We start from the raw sequence: 16,073 nt of genomic DNA, 5'->3' as shown, positions 1-16,073 counted from the left end.
TCGGGTGATTCCGTATATCCGGGACGATGATGCACGGTTTCACACGAAGTGGCAGAATAGCGCTGGGCCCCGTAACTCGAAAGTATCGCGCATTGCCACCGAGCGCAAGCGTCTCGATTCCATAACTCGCCCATGCTCGTCCCATATAATACATTGTAGCCTCTATGTGATATCGCTATTCGCAATACGCGATGCTTTCGAGTTATGGAGCCCTGGTTTAGGTAGAGGTACGGAAATGGCCGAAGTTTTCCGCGCACTCAAGGATGAAATCCGTATCCGGCTTCTCTGTATTGGATTGGTGTGCAAATTTTTGTGCAACTCTGTACGACCTATTCCTCCCCGGTAGAGGCTAACATGGAAGAATCCAGACGTCAGAAAAGCGGAGATATAACATGCGACCAACTTAAATATAACTAACTGAAGAATCGCTGACAACTAAAAACGAAGAGAAGTAAGAAGAACCCATAGATATAGCAAGATGCGATTCCACGGTACTGCGTTATCGTTTTCGTTAATATGTTTACTGGTCACCGGCACTCGATCCCAAGGGGTGACAACTATTGGTAACGTTATTAGCGGGCAGATGAACACGTTCTCTAAAAATGCCCGCGAGGTAGTAGATTTGATGTTTCTCTTGGACGAGTCCGGGAGCGTGGGGAGCGGCAATTTCAGAACCGAACTAGAATTTGTCCGGAACATTATGGAACATTTCAGTGTGGCTCCGCAGTACACACAAGTGGGGCTGATCACATTCGGCTCTGACGCGAAGCCACACATGAGTTTAGACATGCGGCTTGATAAGTGCGATTTTATGACTCGCCTTAACGGAGTTGGCTACCGGGGTGGCATGACGAATATGAACCAAGCTTTTGGACAGGCGAAGCAGAATTTTGACAGAGCTAAAAATACCGGACGCGGGGCCTTGAAAGTGGTGTTCCTGATTAGTGACGGCTGGTGGAACGACGGAGGCAACCCCCAGGGTATTGCTGACCAGATTAAAGCAGACGGTGGGGAGATCGCAGCTATAGGGGTCGGAGGGTAGGTTTTGATTTATTTAGGTTTTGTTTTTTTTTTAATTGAAAAATATCTTTATGGTGTTATTTAAGCCCTAATCAGATTTTCCCATGTTTTCCACTTTTGATTTTTATGTTTATTTATTTATTTATTTAATAGTGTGAGGATTAAGACTTATGCACACGGACATATAGGATAGGAAATAGAATAGTCCTTCATTAAACCGTGCCCTTCTTAAATGGTGCTGACAATTTTAGGGATAGTGAAATGATTTCATCTACACGGTAACTACGTGTTGATGTTGCAACCCTCACTAGTTTTAACTGTCCGTCAGAAGAACAAGACGGGTTGTTTACAAAAATAATCAAAGATATATTTATTTGTATATATTTATGATAGGATTTAAGGTTGTATATTCATTCATGTGTTTATTTTTTGTTAGAAAAAAACACAGAATTTAATGTAACCACAATAGTTCTTAGGAAAGGTGGCTTTAAGTGAACAGACTTTTGTATTTCACTATCGATTTCGTTACGGCGGTTGATGAATCATTTTTTTACGCTGAGCATGACCGTGATTATTATTATTATTATTATTATTATTATTATTATTATTATTATTATTATTATTATTATTATTATACAATGACTGCAGTTGGGTTCCCAATGCTTTTGTTTGGTAAAAAAAACATTTTTTTTGTTTCGTATTTCTTAATTATCTAGAAGCATTTTTATACTCTTTGACATGGGTAGGGTTGGGGATGAGGGTGGGAGTACTGGTTAAGACATTGAAAACAAACCCCCAAGTGAAGCACGAATGTCCACACGTTTTATGGAGATGTTTTTCACATATTGGAGATTTGACAAGCCAGTTTTTGCGGATATCAAGTGCTCGGTCTGGGGTCAAAACTGCAGTTACCGAAGAGCGGAAATCCGGGTTGATTCAACGATTTAAGTTAAACATTGTTAATGCGTCCTCTCTACTGCATCCAGGATGTGGGCAACGGGTGGAAGCAATCATGAAATAAATTAATTTTTAAAGGAATGTCATTAATTAATTTTCTGTGAAGTGATAAACAATGAGTAAATAATAATAACCTTTATAGTAATAATGTTGTGAGTTTAAAACGCAATCGTCATATTTAGCGAAATTCTCCGCTCTTTTTTTTTTCCAGTGGGACAGAAATTTCTGCGTTTACTAGCAAATATTTATTTTGAAGAGACTATTTGTACACCCTAAAGCACCACAAAACAGCTTTTAGCAATCCCCTTGTTTTTAAAATGATGCAACGATTTTCAATTTTACTCATTAGTCACACCTCCCTATTACGAAGCCGAAATATTTTCTAATTATAGGAGGAAAAATTACATAACTCTATATTCAACCAAATATTACTTTCAGATGGGACAAGGGCAAACTGAAAAGTTTAGCAAGTATAGGATCTGACGGGAAACCCATGGTTTACGACATCAGAACTTTCACACAGTTCAGAGATCTTGCTCGGTATTTTCACAAAGGTAAGTGAATTTTTCGTCGGCATGCTTTTGATATATGCATACGAGATCAAAAAAAAATGGAACACAAAACAATTTTTAGAAAATGATTGTGTAAAGTCTGTCTTTCTTATGTGCTTTTCTCCTTTCATTCCTTTCCTTTTCTTTCTTCTTCCTCCTTCCCACCCTCCCTCTCTCTCTCTCTCTCTCTCTCTCTCTCTCTCTCTCTCTCTCTTTCTCTTTCTACTGATCTTACTGTCCCGGATCGTCAGACACATAAGTAACAGGTTACATGATGTCATAAACCTGGTCTAATTTTTCACCCCAGGCCAGCAGAAGTTCGAGTACTTGCCGGTGCAGACACAAAAGTGCGGTAGCAGATGCCAGAGCGGTGCTTTCTGTAGTTGTGACAGCGTCAGTGGAAAGACATACAAGTGTGCCTGTAACGCCGGCTTTCATCTGAAGAGAGAGTCCTCCATAGAACGTTGTCTGAGTAAGTTTACTACTTCCGCTGTACTTGGCAAATTCAGCTCCACTTCACTCCAGTACTCCAAAACAAACATATACCGATGGTAAAATAAAGAATGTATAATTTTATCAAGACCTTATCCTATAATATTTTATTCTGTTTTGTAAAGCATTTATTTTATTCCGTTTTGCAGATCAGTTACTTTATTTTATTCTGTTTTGCAGAATGCGAAGCTGGGACCTATAGCGACAGTAAATCTACAGAGGACAAGTGTCGTTCCTGCGCCGCCACCAACCCCTTCACTACCACCCTGAATATTGGTTCGCGTAGCCCAAACGATTGCGTCTGCCAAGTCGGTTATACAAATGTGAACACCAACCTCAAAAATGGGGATCCTATCAACAGAACGCCACCTTGTAAAGGTATGTGTGTGTGTGTTTGTGTGTGCGCGCCTGCGCGCGTGCGTGGGTGTGTGCGTGTTAAAATCAACATTCTTTTTTCAATAAGGATACAATGACATCCCTTTTCCTCACGACTGCATCCTTTCACTCTTCCGTCCTGATAATTGAGTAAAACATTTAAATTTCAATAAGATGACAATTAATAGCGACTGATACGTAATCTTCATCATTTCAGAGGTCACGTGCCGCAAGCTTGTCGCCAAGCCCAACTCGTTCCTCCAGGGTTACTGCGGTCAAAAAGTGAACAACATGTGCACGTTCAACTGTGAGCCTGGGTACAAGCTCCGCCAGGGAGACATTAACGTTCTGAAGTGTCAGACCAACGGGAAATGGAGCGGGACAGAACCCTTGTGTGAAGGTAAAGGCCCTGTCACACCTAGCCTAAAGACGTGCGTATCAGTATTGTATGTGGCATCGATTAAACGCACAGCTTTGAGAGCGTATTATATCACCCTGCTTCCAGCGTATTATAATTTAGGTACAAGCTGCGCATGAAATTGTTTCTGAAAATACTCAGAACAATCGTCGTGTTTGCGAACTCACAGCAATGTCTGCCTGCGTAGGTCTATATGACGTAAGTCCTACGAGCCCCTTGCGTTTGTTGTAGATAATTGGAAAAGACCCTTACCCGGTTTTAGCGAGTACTAGTACGTATAGATAAGATTTTACATGAACATGTACAATTGGTAGAGTGGTAGGTTTTTTTTATAAGAATTGAATTAACTGGATCCGGTTGTGATGAACATGGACTGAGCAATTGTGTTTATCTCAGCGAGACAGTCACACCTACAGCATTTTCATAATCCCGGTGGCAATCGCGTAGACGGGGGGCGCTTCAAAAGATCTGTATTGTCCTGAAATGTTATTTTAATTGTGTGTTTTGACCCGGTCAGCACTTTTCTGTAAGAAGAAGAAGAAGAACGAAAATTACCAGCATGTTTTCTTCAAATTTGTTCTATGTGATTTATAATATTAAAACAAGGAATTAATATTTTTCGACCAGCGTTTATGTGTCATTGTACTGTTCAATACAATTTTGCAAAACAACATAATTTAAACTTCATATATATATATATATATATATATATATATATATATAGATATATATATATATATTTTTTTTTTTGTACAATATGCTATAAAACGGTTTATTTTAGATAAAACAATTAAAATTTGGAAGGTTTATATAATATGTGAACCACCTGAATTACCAGGCAGTTCAATTGTTTGATGAATTCTATGTTAATCTATCAAGTAACTAAATCTTATAGCCTACTAAACGATAAACATACGTCCTCTACCGCGAAAGCATAAAACTGAAATTGAAGTATAATTTAACCTTTTTACATCAAAATCACATTTAAGAAGCACATCTGAAAATCCAACTAGACAATTACAAAAGAGTTTCAAGCCTATTGGAGTTGGTCGAAATAATCAACGTCACATATCTCATGATATTGTTTTATACATATTCAGCCGTGCTGTGTCCTGCCTTAACGCAAAACCCCGTCCCATATGCGTTTCCATGGAGCTGTACAAACTCGAAAGGGGGCGCTGGCAATGCATTGGGGGCCGTGTGCAAGACAAACTGCAAACCAGGTTATGTTGGCCAAGGAGATACTACACGAACTTGTAAACAAGACGGAACTTGGTCCGGGCAGGAGCTGATCTGCAGTCGTAAGTAAAGCTGTCTTTACGACCATTTACTTGAACCTGAAGGCCACTTTAGAACGCATTTTATAGAAAAGAGCATACTTTTATATTTTAACTTTCGTTTACAAGGTTATATATTTTAATCTTTATTTGATTACATATTTCTCGCTTGTTATTTTACACTTTTAAAGTCGCACTTTCTAGTCTCGCATGATGTCACAATGTCTCGCGGGCCTCATTTTAGACGCGGATGATTTCTATGGCGGTCACATTTCAAACCTGCCATTCTGTACATTACAGCTATAACGTGCCCGTCTCTCAACAACCCAAACCACGGCAAATTCGAACCAGCCAGTTGTCTTCAACAAGGGTACGCAGGGGCGACCACGTGTACACTGATCTGTAACTCCGGGTTTACAATAGTCGGGAACCAAGAAGTCGTGTGTACCGCGGACGGGACCTATGACAAACAGGAGGGGTACTGCAATGGTAGGTTATTTTTTGTTATTAGCTAGAATTATTATCATAAATATGAGCAAATATGAAATAAGATGACATAATATTGGTATGATTTGTACTATCTGCCACAGTATTATTATCATTACTGCTATCCAGCAGTATTTCACCAAATGAAAAATTCAACAGAAAAATAAATAAAAATAAATAAAAGTAAATAAGTAATCATCGCAAATACAATGAAACTCCACCTGTTTTTCCAGACACTCAGCCACCCACCGTCACATACTGCCCCAGCCACAGGGAGACAGACGCAGACCCCGACAGCGACCAGGCCATCGTGTCTCTGATCAATGACCCACCCCGAGCGACCGACAATTCGGGAGAGGATCCTTCGGTCGAGATAGCAGTCGGCAGTGCAAAGATCACCGCCCAAAACTCGTACCCTTTCAAAATCGGAGAGACCAGAGTGACTTATACCTTCAAGGATGCTAAAGAAAATCAGCGAGTCTGTACATTTAAAGTGATAGTAAAAGGTGATTATCCATGAATTTCCATGACATTTACAGGATAGATCAAAAATGGACAAAAGAAGAAATTCTTATATTTTGGTTATTAATTAATTAATCATTCATTTGTTTTGGCAGAGGTTGCGCTTTCTGAGTATTTTTCTAGTTTTTATTATTGTTGTTGTTATTATTATTATTATTATTATTATTATTATTATTATTATTATTATTATTAGTAATGTGTATGTGCTGAGAGTAGAAACATGGCAAATCTAACAAGCCAACGGCCCTAATCTGTTGTGTACACGATGCTGTTGTTCAGTCGCTGGTTACACTGTTCTCGTGAGGGAGCGTACATGTAACGTCAACTGGCATGAAACATGATTATATGAAAAAAGAGGCAATCTTTACTTAAAACACCCTGTCGTTGTTTTGCAGACACGCAGCCTCCAAAGGTTGTCAACTGTCCAGATACAATTAATATAGAATCCAAGCTGTTGGAAACGGACGTCACCTGGGAGGAACCGACCTTCAGAGGTAATGTGGCATTTCTTGTTTCTTTTTGTTTCTTATTTCGGTGTGTATTGTTACCCTTATAGAAAAAAAATTACATGTATTAGGCGTTCTGTACGTAGGATTCTAAGGAAACCCACAGTACTCAAAACGAAGCCTTTTAGACTATGAGGACTCCACAGGACTTTCAGCGGATGTCCTGTAAGAAGCACATGGTCTATAAGACCCTAAATGATTTCGGGACAATTTTATGTAAGATGTCATATACATGTAGGCCTCGTTTGGAATTTTTGTAATGACATTTAGTTCACATACGTGTGGAAGGGGGTTTTGATGTAACAAAGAAAGAACTCGTGGAAAGTACGTGGAATGACTCACTGGTAGGGGAGATATTGGCCAAGATTGAAAAATGATATCACGAAAGACATACTTAACGATTTATGATGCAAAGCACTAGTAATGCAGGCCCGTAGCCGGGGGGGGGGGGGGGGGGGGGGGGGGGGGGGGGGGGGGGGGGGGGGTTCGGGGGGTTCGAAAGAACCGCCCCTTTTGATGGGAAAAGGTCCACTCTTGGTAAAATTTGATCTAGGTACATAAAGTTTTTATGGGAAAAGGTCCACTTTTTCAGAAAAAGAACCCCCCTTTTAAAATTGCTGGCTACGGGCCTGTAATGAAACATTTCCGTAAGACAGTGACTTAACAAAACTAATTTTCTAAATTAAGACAGTTATAAAAACACAAAGTTGATTTACTTTTTATTTTTCTTACAGATAACAGCGACAAAACAAAGATAATTCATGGTCAGCCGAACATGACTCCTGGGAAGTTTAGGTACGGAAGATACAACATTATCTACGAGGCCACGGACCCGAGTGGGAACAAAGGAATATGCAAGTTCAAGCTGACAGTTAGACGTAAGTTCAAAACAGTCACCATTCAAATTAGACCTCATTTTGAAGACTAAATACCCAAAAGATCTTTATCGGGACGGAGAAGTAGGAACTGAAAGCTAAGTGCTTGCATATAGTTAACTGTGTGCCGATTGAATAGAAATAAATAGGAAATCGGCTCAGTAAACTGAGGAATTATAACATTGTGTTGTACAAATGATATTTAACACTTATTCACTTATAAACATTTATGTTTGCCTGACAGAAAAAAAAACTCATGCATTTTTCACACGGATACGTGGTCATTAACGGTTTTTTCTTTGTTTTCAGCTCATCCATGTCCGGAGTTGAACCCCCCAATTAACGGAGCTCTCTCATGCGACACCATTTTCTTTGGTTTTGTGTGTTTTCCATTTTGCCAAAACCCGTATGAGTTTAACTTGCAGCCCGGCCAGTTTTTTGTAGCACAACAGTTTGTTTGTGGAGGGTCTGGGCAATGGTATCCCTCGCCCCAAATGGCCATGGCAGACTGCACCAGTAAGTGCACAATAAATAAATAAATAAATAAATAAATAAATTAATTAATTAATTAATGAATAATTTAATAGATAAATAAGTAAATAAATGGAAAAGGGAGTCGAAGACAAACGTCACAAATTATCCAGCTAACGAAAATAAAAGCGACCCTGCAAAATGAAGGAAGTAGAAGCAAAATGATCTTCAAAACAAACGACCGATTGCAAAATTCGATATATAATTAAAAAAAAAAAACAATATTACAGAATTCCAGGACCCCGCGAGGAGGCTTCTCTTCGACCTTCACTACTATGAGGGCAGCTGCCCTGAAGCCAGCACCCAGGATCAGATCAAGGAAAACGCTGCTCAAATCTTCAGAAGCAGCAGTTTCGGTCAGGCGTGTAATTGCAACGTGACGAAAGACGACTTCAGAGTCATCTGTGGGGCCATCAATACCACGGCGGTTCAGGGCACGCAGCCGACCCCTGTTGGGAGGCGCAGGAGAGAACTTGACGACCTGAGCGAGCTCCTGAAAAATCTGAAATCTCAGTTCGTTTCTCAGCTCGGAGTAGCTACGATTGAAGAGAAGGACGAAGGTATAGGTTGCGCAAGAGGAGAAGAAACAAGAATGAAAGGCAGTGAAATTACATGCGGTACGTATGAACCTTATTTTAAAAAACTTAAGTCTACTTTTCGACTGGAAGTCAGACAGACACACGTTTTATGGACTCCCCTTTACCATTACGCGTTCTCGTTGTGACCTATTGGTGCGTAATTTGTACAAACAACTTGTTACATTCCATTATCATGTTTTAACCTCAGCTCAGTAATATAATATTTTGTATTTTATTTTTTTTTTGTAATTTGACTTGTAGTAGTTTACTCAAGAATCTGGTTATATGTTCATATTACTATTTTTCAGTTGTTTGCACTAAGGGGTACTTTTATAACAGTGAGAGCGGTAAGTGCACAAAGTGCCCTGCTGGTTATTATTCTGACCAGGAGAGAGCGCTCCAGTGCAAGAGATGCCCTGCCGGCACCCTAGCTTTAAAAGAAGGATCGTTTTCTAGGGATAATTGCTCAGGTACGTTTAGAGGAATGTAAAATTAGATTTAATACAATTAGTATAAATACAAACTGAAAGAGAGAAAAAGAATAAAATCAACTTCCATAAGTCGGCGATAAAGAAAAACAAAAAAAAAAAAAAAAAAAAAATCATAATAAAGAGTGTCAGTGAAAGGAAAGAGAAAAAAAACACAGAAGAAATACTAACATCATATTTTGAACTGTTGCAGATATTTGTCAGCCCGGGACGTTTTCTCCCAATGGTGTAGATGAACCTGATGCCTGCAGTCCGTGCCCGGTCAATCAGTACCAGGACAAGGCAAAACAGACGTCGTGCATTCCATGCCCATCGGGAACTTTTACCGTGTTTAAAGGCGCCGAGAGTGTTAACAAATGCAAAGGTAAACCAACGTTACAATGCACGTTGTACACGTGTGTGCACGTACAGTAGGATACGTCAAAACGATGCCTTAACTGCTTTTTTAAAATATGTCATTACGGTAGTATTTATATACTTCATTATACTTGTAATATCGTATACATGTATATTCTAAAAACATGTAAATATACAAGCATATTCACGAACCAGTATATTGCCGAATACAGGTTACTGACAATATTAAGTGATTTCGTCATGTTACGTCATACTTTACGCCACTTTCTCACATGACGTCATACTGTTTGTCTTTTACAGCCACGTGTCCGCCTGGTTATTGGTCAGGTACAGGCCTACAGCCGTGTCAGCCTTGTGAGAAGAACACCTATACAAGTCAAACTGGGAGCACGAAATGTACCCAGTGTTCCTCTGGATTGGTCACCAGAGGGAAAGGAAGCACTTCGTCGAATATGTGTATAGGTAAATTGTTCTCTCTCTCCCCTCTCTCTCTCTTTCACTCTCTCTCTCTCAAACACACACACACACACACATGCACACACGACATGATATATAGCCTAGGATAGGAAAAAACAAACGAAAAGGGGAATTTTGTCCAATCGATAGTTTGGATGCCTGTGTTCCTTCCACGCACACATAGCTGTATCGCTCCACCTGTTCTGAAACTAAACCAATTCAGTTCTAAAACAAAACCAGGGGTTCTTCTTTCTAATGCCTAACTTTAATTCCAGACTTCAACGAATGTTCGACCCGCCCGTGCCTTAACGGGGCCCAGTGTCATGACTTGTTTGACGATTACCGCTGCGACTGCCCGGCTGGTTTCACTGGGAAGAACTGTGAGGCAAATATTGACGACTGCGAGAGCGTTCCTTGCCAGAATGGAGCCACCTGCCACGACAGAATCAACAGGTAGGTGACGGCGTGTAGTTGACGTAGACGACTGTTTGCCTGTCTTTGTGTGTGCGTGTGCGTGAGTGAGAGGGAGAAAGAGAGGGAGAGAGAGAGAGGGAGAGGGGGGTATTCATTACCCCCTCGTCTGCCCGCTCAGGAGATATATATGAAACAAATAATCCGGCTCGTGGTATTTTGCATTTCTGTTATGGGTTACAGATATAGCTTTTATACACTCAATATTGAGGGATGGAGGGGTCTGCTATTTTGGGAACTAACGTTTTGTGGTTTTTCAATATTACTATTACTATTACTGTGGTAGTATACATTCATATCGTGAAAACATTGTTGTTTTATCACAAAAATAATAATAAGTTTATTTTAAGCCTCATCCCTCCTTTTTTTCAGCTATTCTTGCTCATGCGTTCCTGGTTACACTGGCCCTGACTGCTCTATAAACATCAACGAATGTGCACAAAACCCATGCCAAAATGGCGCCACGTGCACTGACGGAGTCAATGATTTCAACTGCGCATGTCCCCCGGGGTATTCAGGGAAACGTTGCCAGACAGACGACGACGAATGCGCTAGCGGGCCGTGTGAAAATGGCGGCATATGTACAGATGGAGTGAACTCCTACACGTGCTCGTGCCGTCCAGGATTTAGCGGACCTAACTGTGGGCAGAATATCGATGACTGTAAACATATTGCATGTGATAACGGAGGTAGGTTTTTGATTATAAAAGCTATTTAGAAAAAAAAAACGTAGATCCACAGTCCAAAAGAAAAGCATATCTTCCAATTTTTTTTTAGTTGAAATGGTTCAATTTTCTGCGATAAATACGCATGCCAGCTTACTGTAACTATATGTAATTATTTATATAGTGATAATTAGCAAAATAAAAACAACTATTTTCAAAACTTCATGTACTTAAGTGAAACAATTCTTATCGCACCATACCTTAGCTATAGAATTACAGTGAATAATGAAATATAAAAAAAATGTATTTGGTATTTATCATGCATTTATTTTTTTCGTTCAGCGAATGATTTTGATTCAAAGAAAGCTCCAGCAGGAAAAATATCAGTTTTTTTTTTAAATATTATATTGCACATTACAGGTACGTGTGTTGACGGGATAAACTCACACACGTGCAGTTGTGTACCAGGATTTACTGGTATTAACTGTGAAATTAACATCAACGAGTGTGCGGGCTCACCCTGCGTTAGAGGCACGTGCATTGATGACGTCAATGATTATTACTGCGCATGCCCACATTACTATTCTGGGAAAAATTGTGAACGACGTAAGTGATGGTTTGTTTCTTTAAACAGTAGACGCGCTTTAATATTTTTACATTTTACCAAAATATATGTAGATGGGTGAAATTGCATTTAACCTTTATTTATTTGAAAGAGTATCGGCTTCACCCAAAAGTACTAACAAAGATGTAAAAATTATCCTAGCGTATAAAGTTTCAAGTGCTATCTGTCTTCAATCATCCTCAGTGCTTAATTGTCTTTCTTTGATTAGAAGGTTATTTTGATTAGTAGAACGCACACATTCTTAACGGATTTTTGTTTCAAAAGGATACATTTACTAATACGCATATACTCAAATGAAAACCACTCATTAATGGGTCAAAAATCCCTCACGTTAGGTAAGAACACATAGTGTTTCATCGTGCAACAGATAAAATGAATATGGCAAACGATAAATAACAGAGGGGTTAGTAACTGACTTTCCACCGAAATATAAAAAACTGACCATGCTGCGGTTGTTTATACAGGCGAAACTCCCTGCTTCAACATTGACTTCACAAGCGCCACAGAAAACGACTACGTCTTCGTGGACCCCAGGCCTGCAGTGCCCGCCATGTCGGAAATCACGCTCCAATTCTGGATGAAATCAGACGACAGCAACGAAGTTCTGGCCAACTACGGCACCCCGGTCTCCTACGGTGACCAGAGAAATGACCACTTTACAATATTTGGTCAAAATAACTTCATGTTGATGGTGAATGATGACGCGGCCCCGACAGGAATGAATGCGGCGGACGGCGCCTGGCATAAGATTTGCCTGACGTGGACGTCAAATGCTGGTGAGTGTTAAGTGTGCATTTGTAACTTTAATGCAGATATCGGCATTGTACAGTATATGCCATGAATTCATGCATACTCTTGTGATACATGTTTCGTGCAGCATTTGTATCTTTGGTATTGAATTTACATCAAATGTTCTTAACAACATGTTGAATAGAGCTAGAGCTAGGTAAGCTTAATGAAACATCCCGTTTTCTACTTCCAGGCAACTGGGAAATTTACAATAATGGCAAGCTTCATAGAACTGGCACGGGGCTGTCCTCTGGTAAACCAATTCCTGCTGGCGGGCGTTTTGTCCTCGGCCAAAAGATCAACGGTTTGGAGACGTTTTCTCCTACAGATACGTTCAGTGGAGTCCTGCACGGCATGAAGGTTTGGAATAAAATCAAAGACTGTACGCAGGACATTAATGACGATCATTTACTGAAAGCCTGGCCTGATCTTGCTCAGAACATGGTGGGAAGGATCCACAAAACTAACAATGTGCCATGCAAGTGATCTGCGCATGCGTCAATGCACAGATCACGCCCATGGCCTAGTGGCAGCGCCGAGGTTTTCAGCTAAGCATTACTGAAAGTAGAAATGAATGACTTCTTCTTCATTGTACATTGTATTATCTTCGTCCTGCACAACGTCATTTTGGGAAGGTTCACACAACATAAAATGTACCCCGCTAATACAGTGAAGTCATCAGCACTTCAACTTGAATTGCATTATAATGATTAGATATTTACTTCATGGCAAAATAATACTTTCAAGATATAGAACAGTGCGTTAATTGTTATGGTCACAATAGTATGTCAGGCATTTCAAGAGAGGACTTATATACCATGACATATATAAATATATGTGCTTCATGGAACCTGGATAAAACCTGGGGCCAACTCCAATGACGTCACGGCTAGTAGTCAGTGATGTCATCCGGCAATATTCTCGCACAAACAGTACTGCAGAGGCGTGGCCATGCTTGATATGTTCATACTACCAAAGCTGTTTCTTTTTATATGTGTGTATCGCGGTTATGCCTTTCCTTTCTTATGTGCAGATTAAATAATGTATTATCGATATGATAGTTTTGGTGTTTGTTCGAATTCTTTTTCTGTCTCGGATTAACAATGTGAACATTTTGTTGGGTTGGTTTATTTTTTCAACTCGTCTGGAAAAAGTTAATTTTTTTCTAAATATAATATCTATCTTTTATTTGATTTGTGTCTCTTTTCCGCCAAAAAAAGTTTTGTTGATCGTAAATAAGAATCATATCTGCCATCGGTTTTGGCATGCAAACGTACTTGTATAAGGATCACTACTCATTAATATACTGTACATGTAACTCATTGATATTTAGCTCTAAGATATCTCACTTAAATGGTACAATACATCAAATCCAAGTGTAGGGACTAGCGGTGATTCGTGCTATTTTCTCGATGAAATTTACATTCATCAAGGAAAGTCCGTAGAATACCTTTTTACCACATGCACCAGTGCACATGCAAATACCATAAAACGCAGAGAAAGGTAATCAGTAAGATTATAATGTATAATGACAATATCTTGGTTAAATACTGTATGTATCCATGCAAAAGAATTCACTTCCAAGTGATGTTTGTATGGAAAATACCGGTAGTAGTATTGGCCATATTGGCGAGTTACCCTAATTTGATGAAGTTCAGAATATAAATGCTGGTTGTATAGGTAGAGAGGGTGATACAGAGGGTGTAGGTGAGACTCGTACTTACTGATTGCAATCTGTAGTGAAATTACGTTGATTACAGAGCTATAAACAGCCCTTTTAGCCTGCTGGTGCTGGTATCTTAGCGCCAGTGACCAATGATTTCTGCATCGTGAAACAGTTCCTCGGCTTTGTCAGCTTTATCGTTTGAGTGTAATTGTTTCTGATGCCAGATTAATACTTAGGAACTCCTTCTGGGGTTTAAAACAATGATATGTCAACAATACAACAAGTAACATACATTAAAAAGAATATGACGACTTTATCTTTTGTGAAACCTTTTTTTATCATGGTTTGCATACCGACGGATCTTTTTCCTAATGGAAATGTGTCTTGTAGGACGCATCCATACATTTATAATACAACCATAAATGTTAATCTATGGGACAAAATCCATGATACCTAATATTAAGTTGGAATAACATCGATATCTTTGGATATCAGTTTTGTCCAGCAAGAATTCAAAGATAGCCGGAGTAGCTGAGATAATCCTCTTTGGCTCTGGAGCACTTGGGAGGTGTTCAGATTCTTGTATTCTTTGGGGTATAGAGCATTGTTTAAAGTCATTGCGTCCGTTTCCTGATACCCTGGTATCAAGTCACGCTGAGACATTAAGTCGTTCACGCTAAACTGTCCCCAAGACTTGGATATATTAAACCTGAATGTAGATATGACCTTGTGATCGATGTACTCGTGCAGGAGGCGTTTGAAACTATGGGTCATCAAAGCGTCCCAGGAAAGTTCGTCGCGTCCCTTTTCCAGAAACACCCGATTTTTAGGCCGGTTAAACAGCTCAAACAGTTCCTGAATCCAAGTTGTAGTTAGGTGAGTATGGGCGCGAATAGGACCTAGAGGAGTGATGAAAATAAACCAGTAATCATCCCCGCCGAAAATAAAATCGTAATTCGACAGCATGTTCAACTTGGTTTTCATACTGTTAAAGCTGAGGGTGTCAACGTCCATGTAAATGCCGCCATATTGATTCAGCATGGCGGCACGGTAATAATCGGATTGATGATTGGGGGTGAGCGACTTAAAAGCCGTGTGGACGTAGGGAACGCTTTTCGGAAACTCTGTTGCGTCTAACATATATAATTGAAAGTCTTCATAGTTATGGCACAAAGTCGACAAGACACACAGCTCAGTGTAAGCGGGCATTGAAGACCCGTTCCAATACATGAACATGAACGGCTTCCCATCCTTCTCATAAACGTGTGTATCATTATTAAAAAAAACGTCGCTTGCGTTTATATAAACGGTGTTAAGCCGTGGCCATAGCGTTTCTCGAATATAATTGACCTTTTCAATCAAACTTATATTCTTGTTTATTCCGTGGAATCTTTGAGAAGTTCCAAAGCTTGACTCCTGTCGTGGTTGTACCGGCTCATCTGGTACCTTGACCCCGATTTTAGAATACGTTGTTTTATAGATCAAGATATTTCCATCCATCATTAACACTATCGTCGAATATACGACCACGGCGATAAGAAATATGAACGTGCAAACCAGACATTGTTGACCCTGGAGGTTTGAGCACTGTAGCCCCATACTGTGAACAGTGTTTGTAATTGACACAGGATATTGTGCACCGTATGATTGATAGCTTACAGACCATATGTCACTACTAAGGCCATATCCATAAGAATAGAAATGTATTATTAAGGTTATAATATATACATATTTCATTTATGATAATAGAGTGGTCTGGCGTACTTGTAGAGCCAGGGTATTTATTTCACCTTTAGAATAAGTCTGCCTTCTTTTACTGGAAGCTGAATCTGTGATTTATGTTCTTTACTTCTTTTATTATTTATGGTTGTTTCCATAACCAAGACTGAAATATATTGATAATGGTTGATGATACATTTTTTCTAAAATTGTGGTTAAGCTTTCTCTCAACATATGTTCATGTAGTGC

The 16,073-nt window shown here is 39.6% G+C and overlaps 1 protein-coding gene across 1 annotated transcript; it reads left to right on the top strand.

Moving 5' to 3' along the window:
* Nucleotides 1-332: 332 nt before the first annotated feature.
* On the top strand, nucleotides 333-13,499 carry LOC106158986 (sushi, von Willebrand factor type A, EGF and pentraxin domain-containing protein 1-like). Its single transcript, XM_013535128.2, has 20 exons — nucleotides 333-1,038; nucleotides 2,416-2,531; nucleotides 2,836-3,000; nucleotides 3,201-3,398; nucleotides 3,613-3,795; nucleotides 4,914-5,114; nucleotides 5,391-5,579; nucleotides 5,810-6,082; nucleotides 6,494-6,592; nucleotides 7,339-7,482; nucleotides 7,789-7,995; nucleotides 8,241-8,627; nucleotides 8,897-9,058; nucleotides 9,270-9,440; nucleotides 9,734-9,895; nucleotides 10,165-10,342; nucleotides 10,733-11,049; nucleotides 11,446-11,631; nucleotides 12,115-12,426; nucleotides 12,633-13,499. The coding sequence occupies exons 1-20, from the start codon at nucleotides 479-481 to the stop codon at nucleotides 12,923-12,925; spliced, it is 4,503 nt and encodes a 1,500-aa protein (XP_013390582.2). The 5' UTR covers nucleotides 333-478; the 3' UTR covers nucleotides 12,926-13,499.
* Nucleotides 13,500-16,073: the final 2,574 nt, after the last annotated feature.

Source organism: Lingula anatina, chromosome 9 (genome assembly GCF_051362555.1).
Source record: "Lingula anatina isolate TDL-2025a chromosome 9, LinAna3.0, whole genome shotgun sequence".
NCBI lineage: Eukaryota > Metazoa > Brachiopoda > Lingulata > Lingulida > Lingulidae > Lingula > Lingula anatina.
This window is presented reverse-complemented; position numbering and strand designations above follow the sequence as displayed.

Bases quoted from the DNA above. Each gene is read 5' to 3' on its own strand.
- LOC106158986 (XM_013535128.2), top strand. From the start codon at position 479: ATGCGATTCCACGGTACTGCGTTATCGTTTTCGTTAATATGTTTACTG. The intron at 3,001-3,200 runs GTAAGTTTACTA...TCTGTTTTGCAG, and splicing joins CTCCATAGAACGTTGTCTGA to AATGCGAAGCTGGGACCTAT. The intron at 10,343-10,732 runs GTAGGTGACGGC...CCTTTTTTTCAG, and splicing joins TGCCACGACAGAATCAACAG to CTATTCTTGCTCATGCGTTC.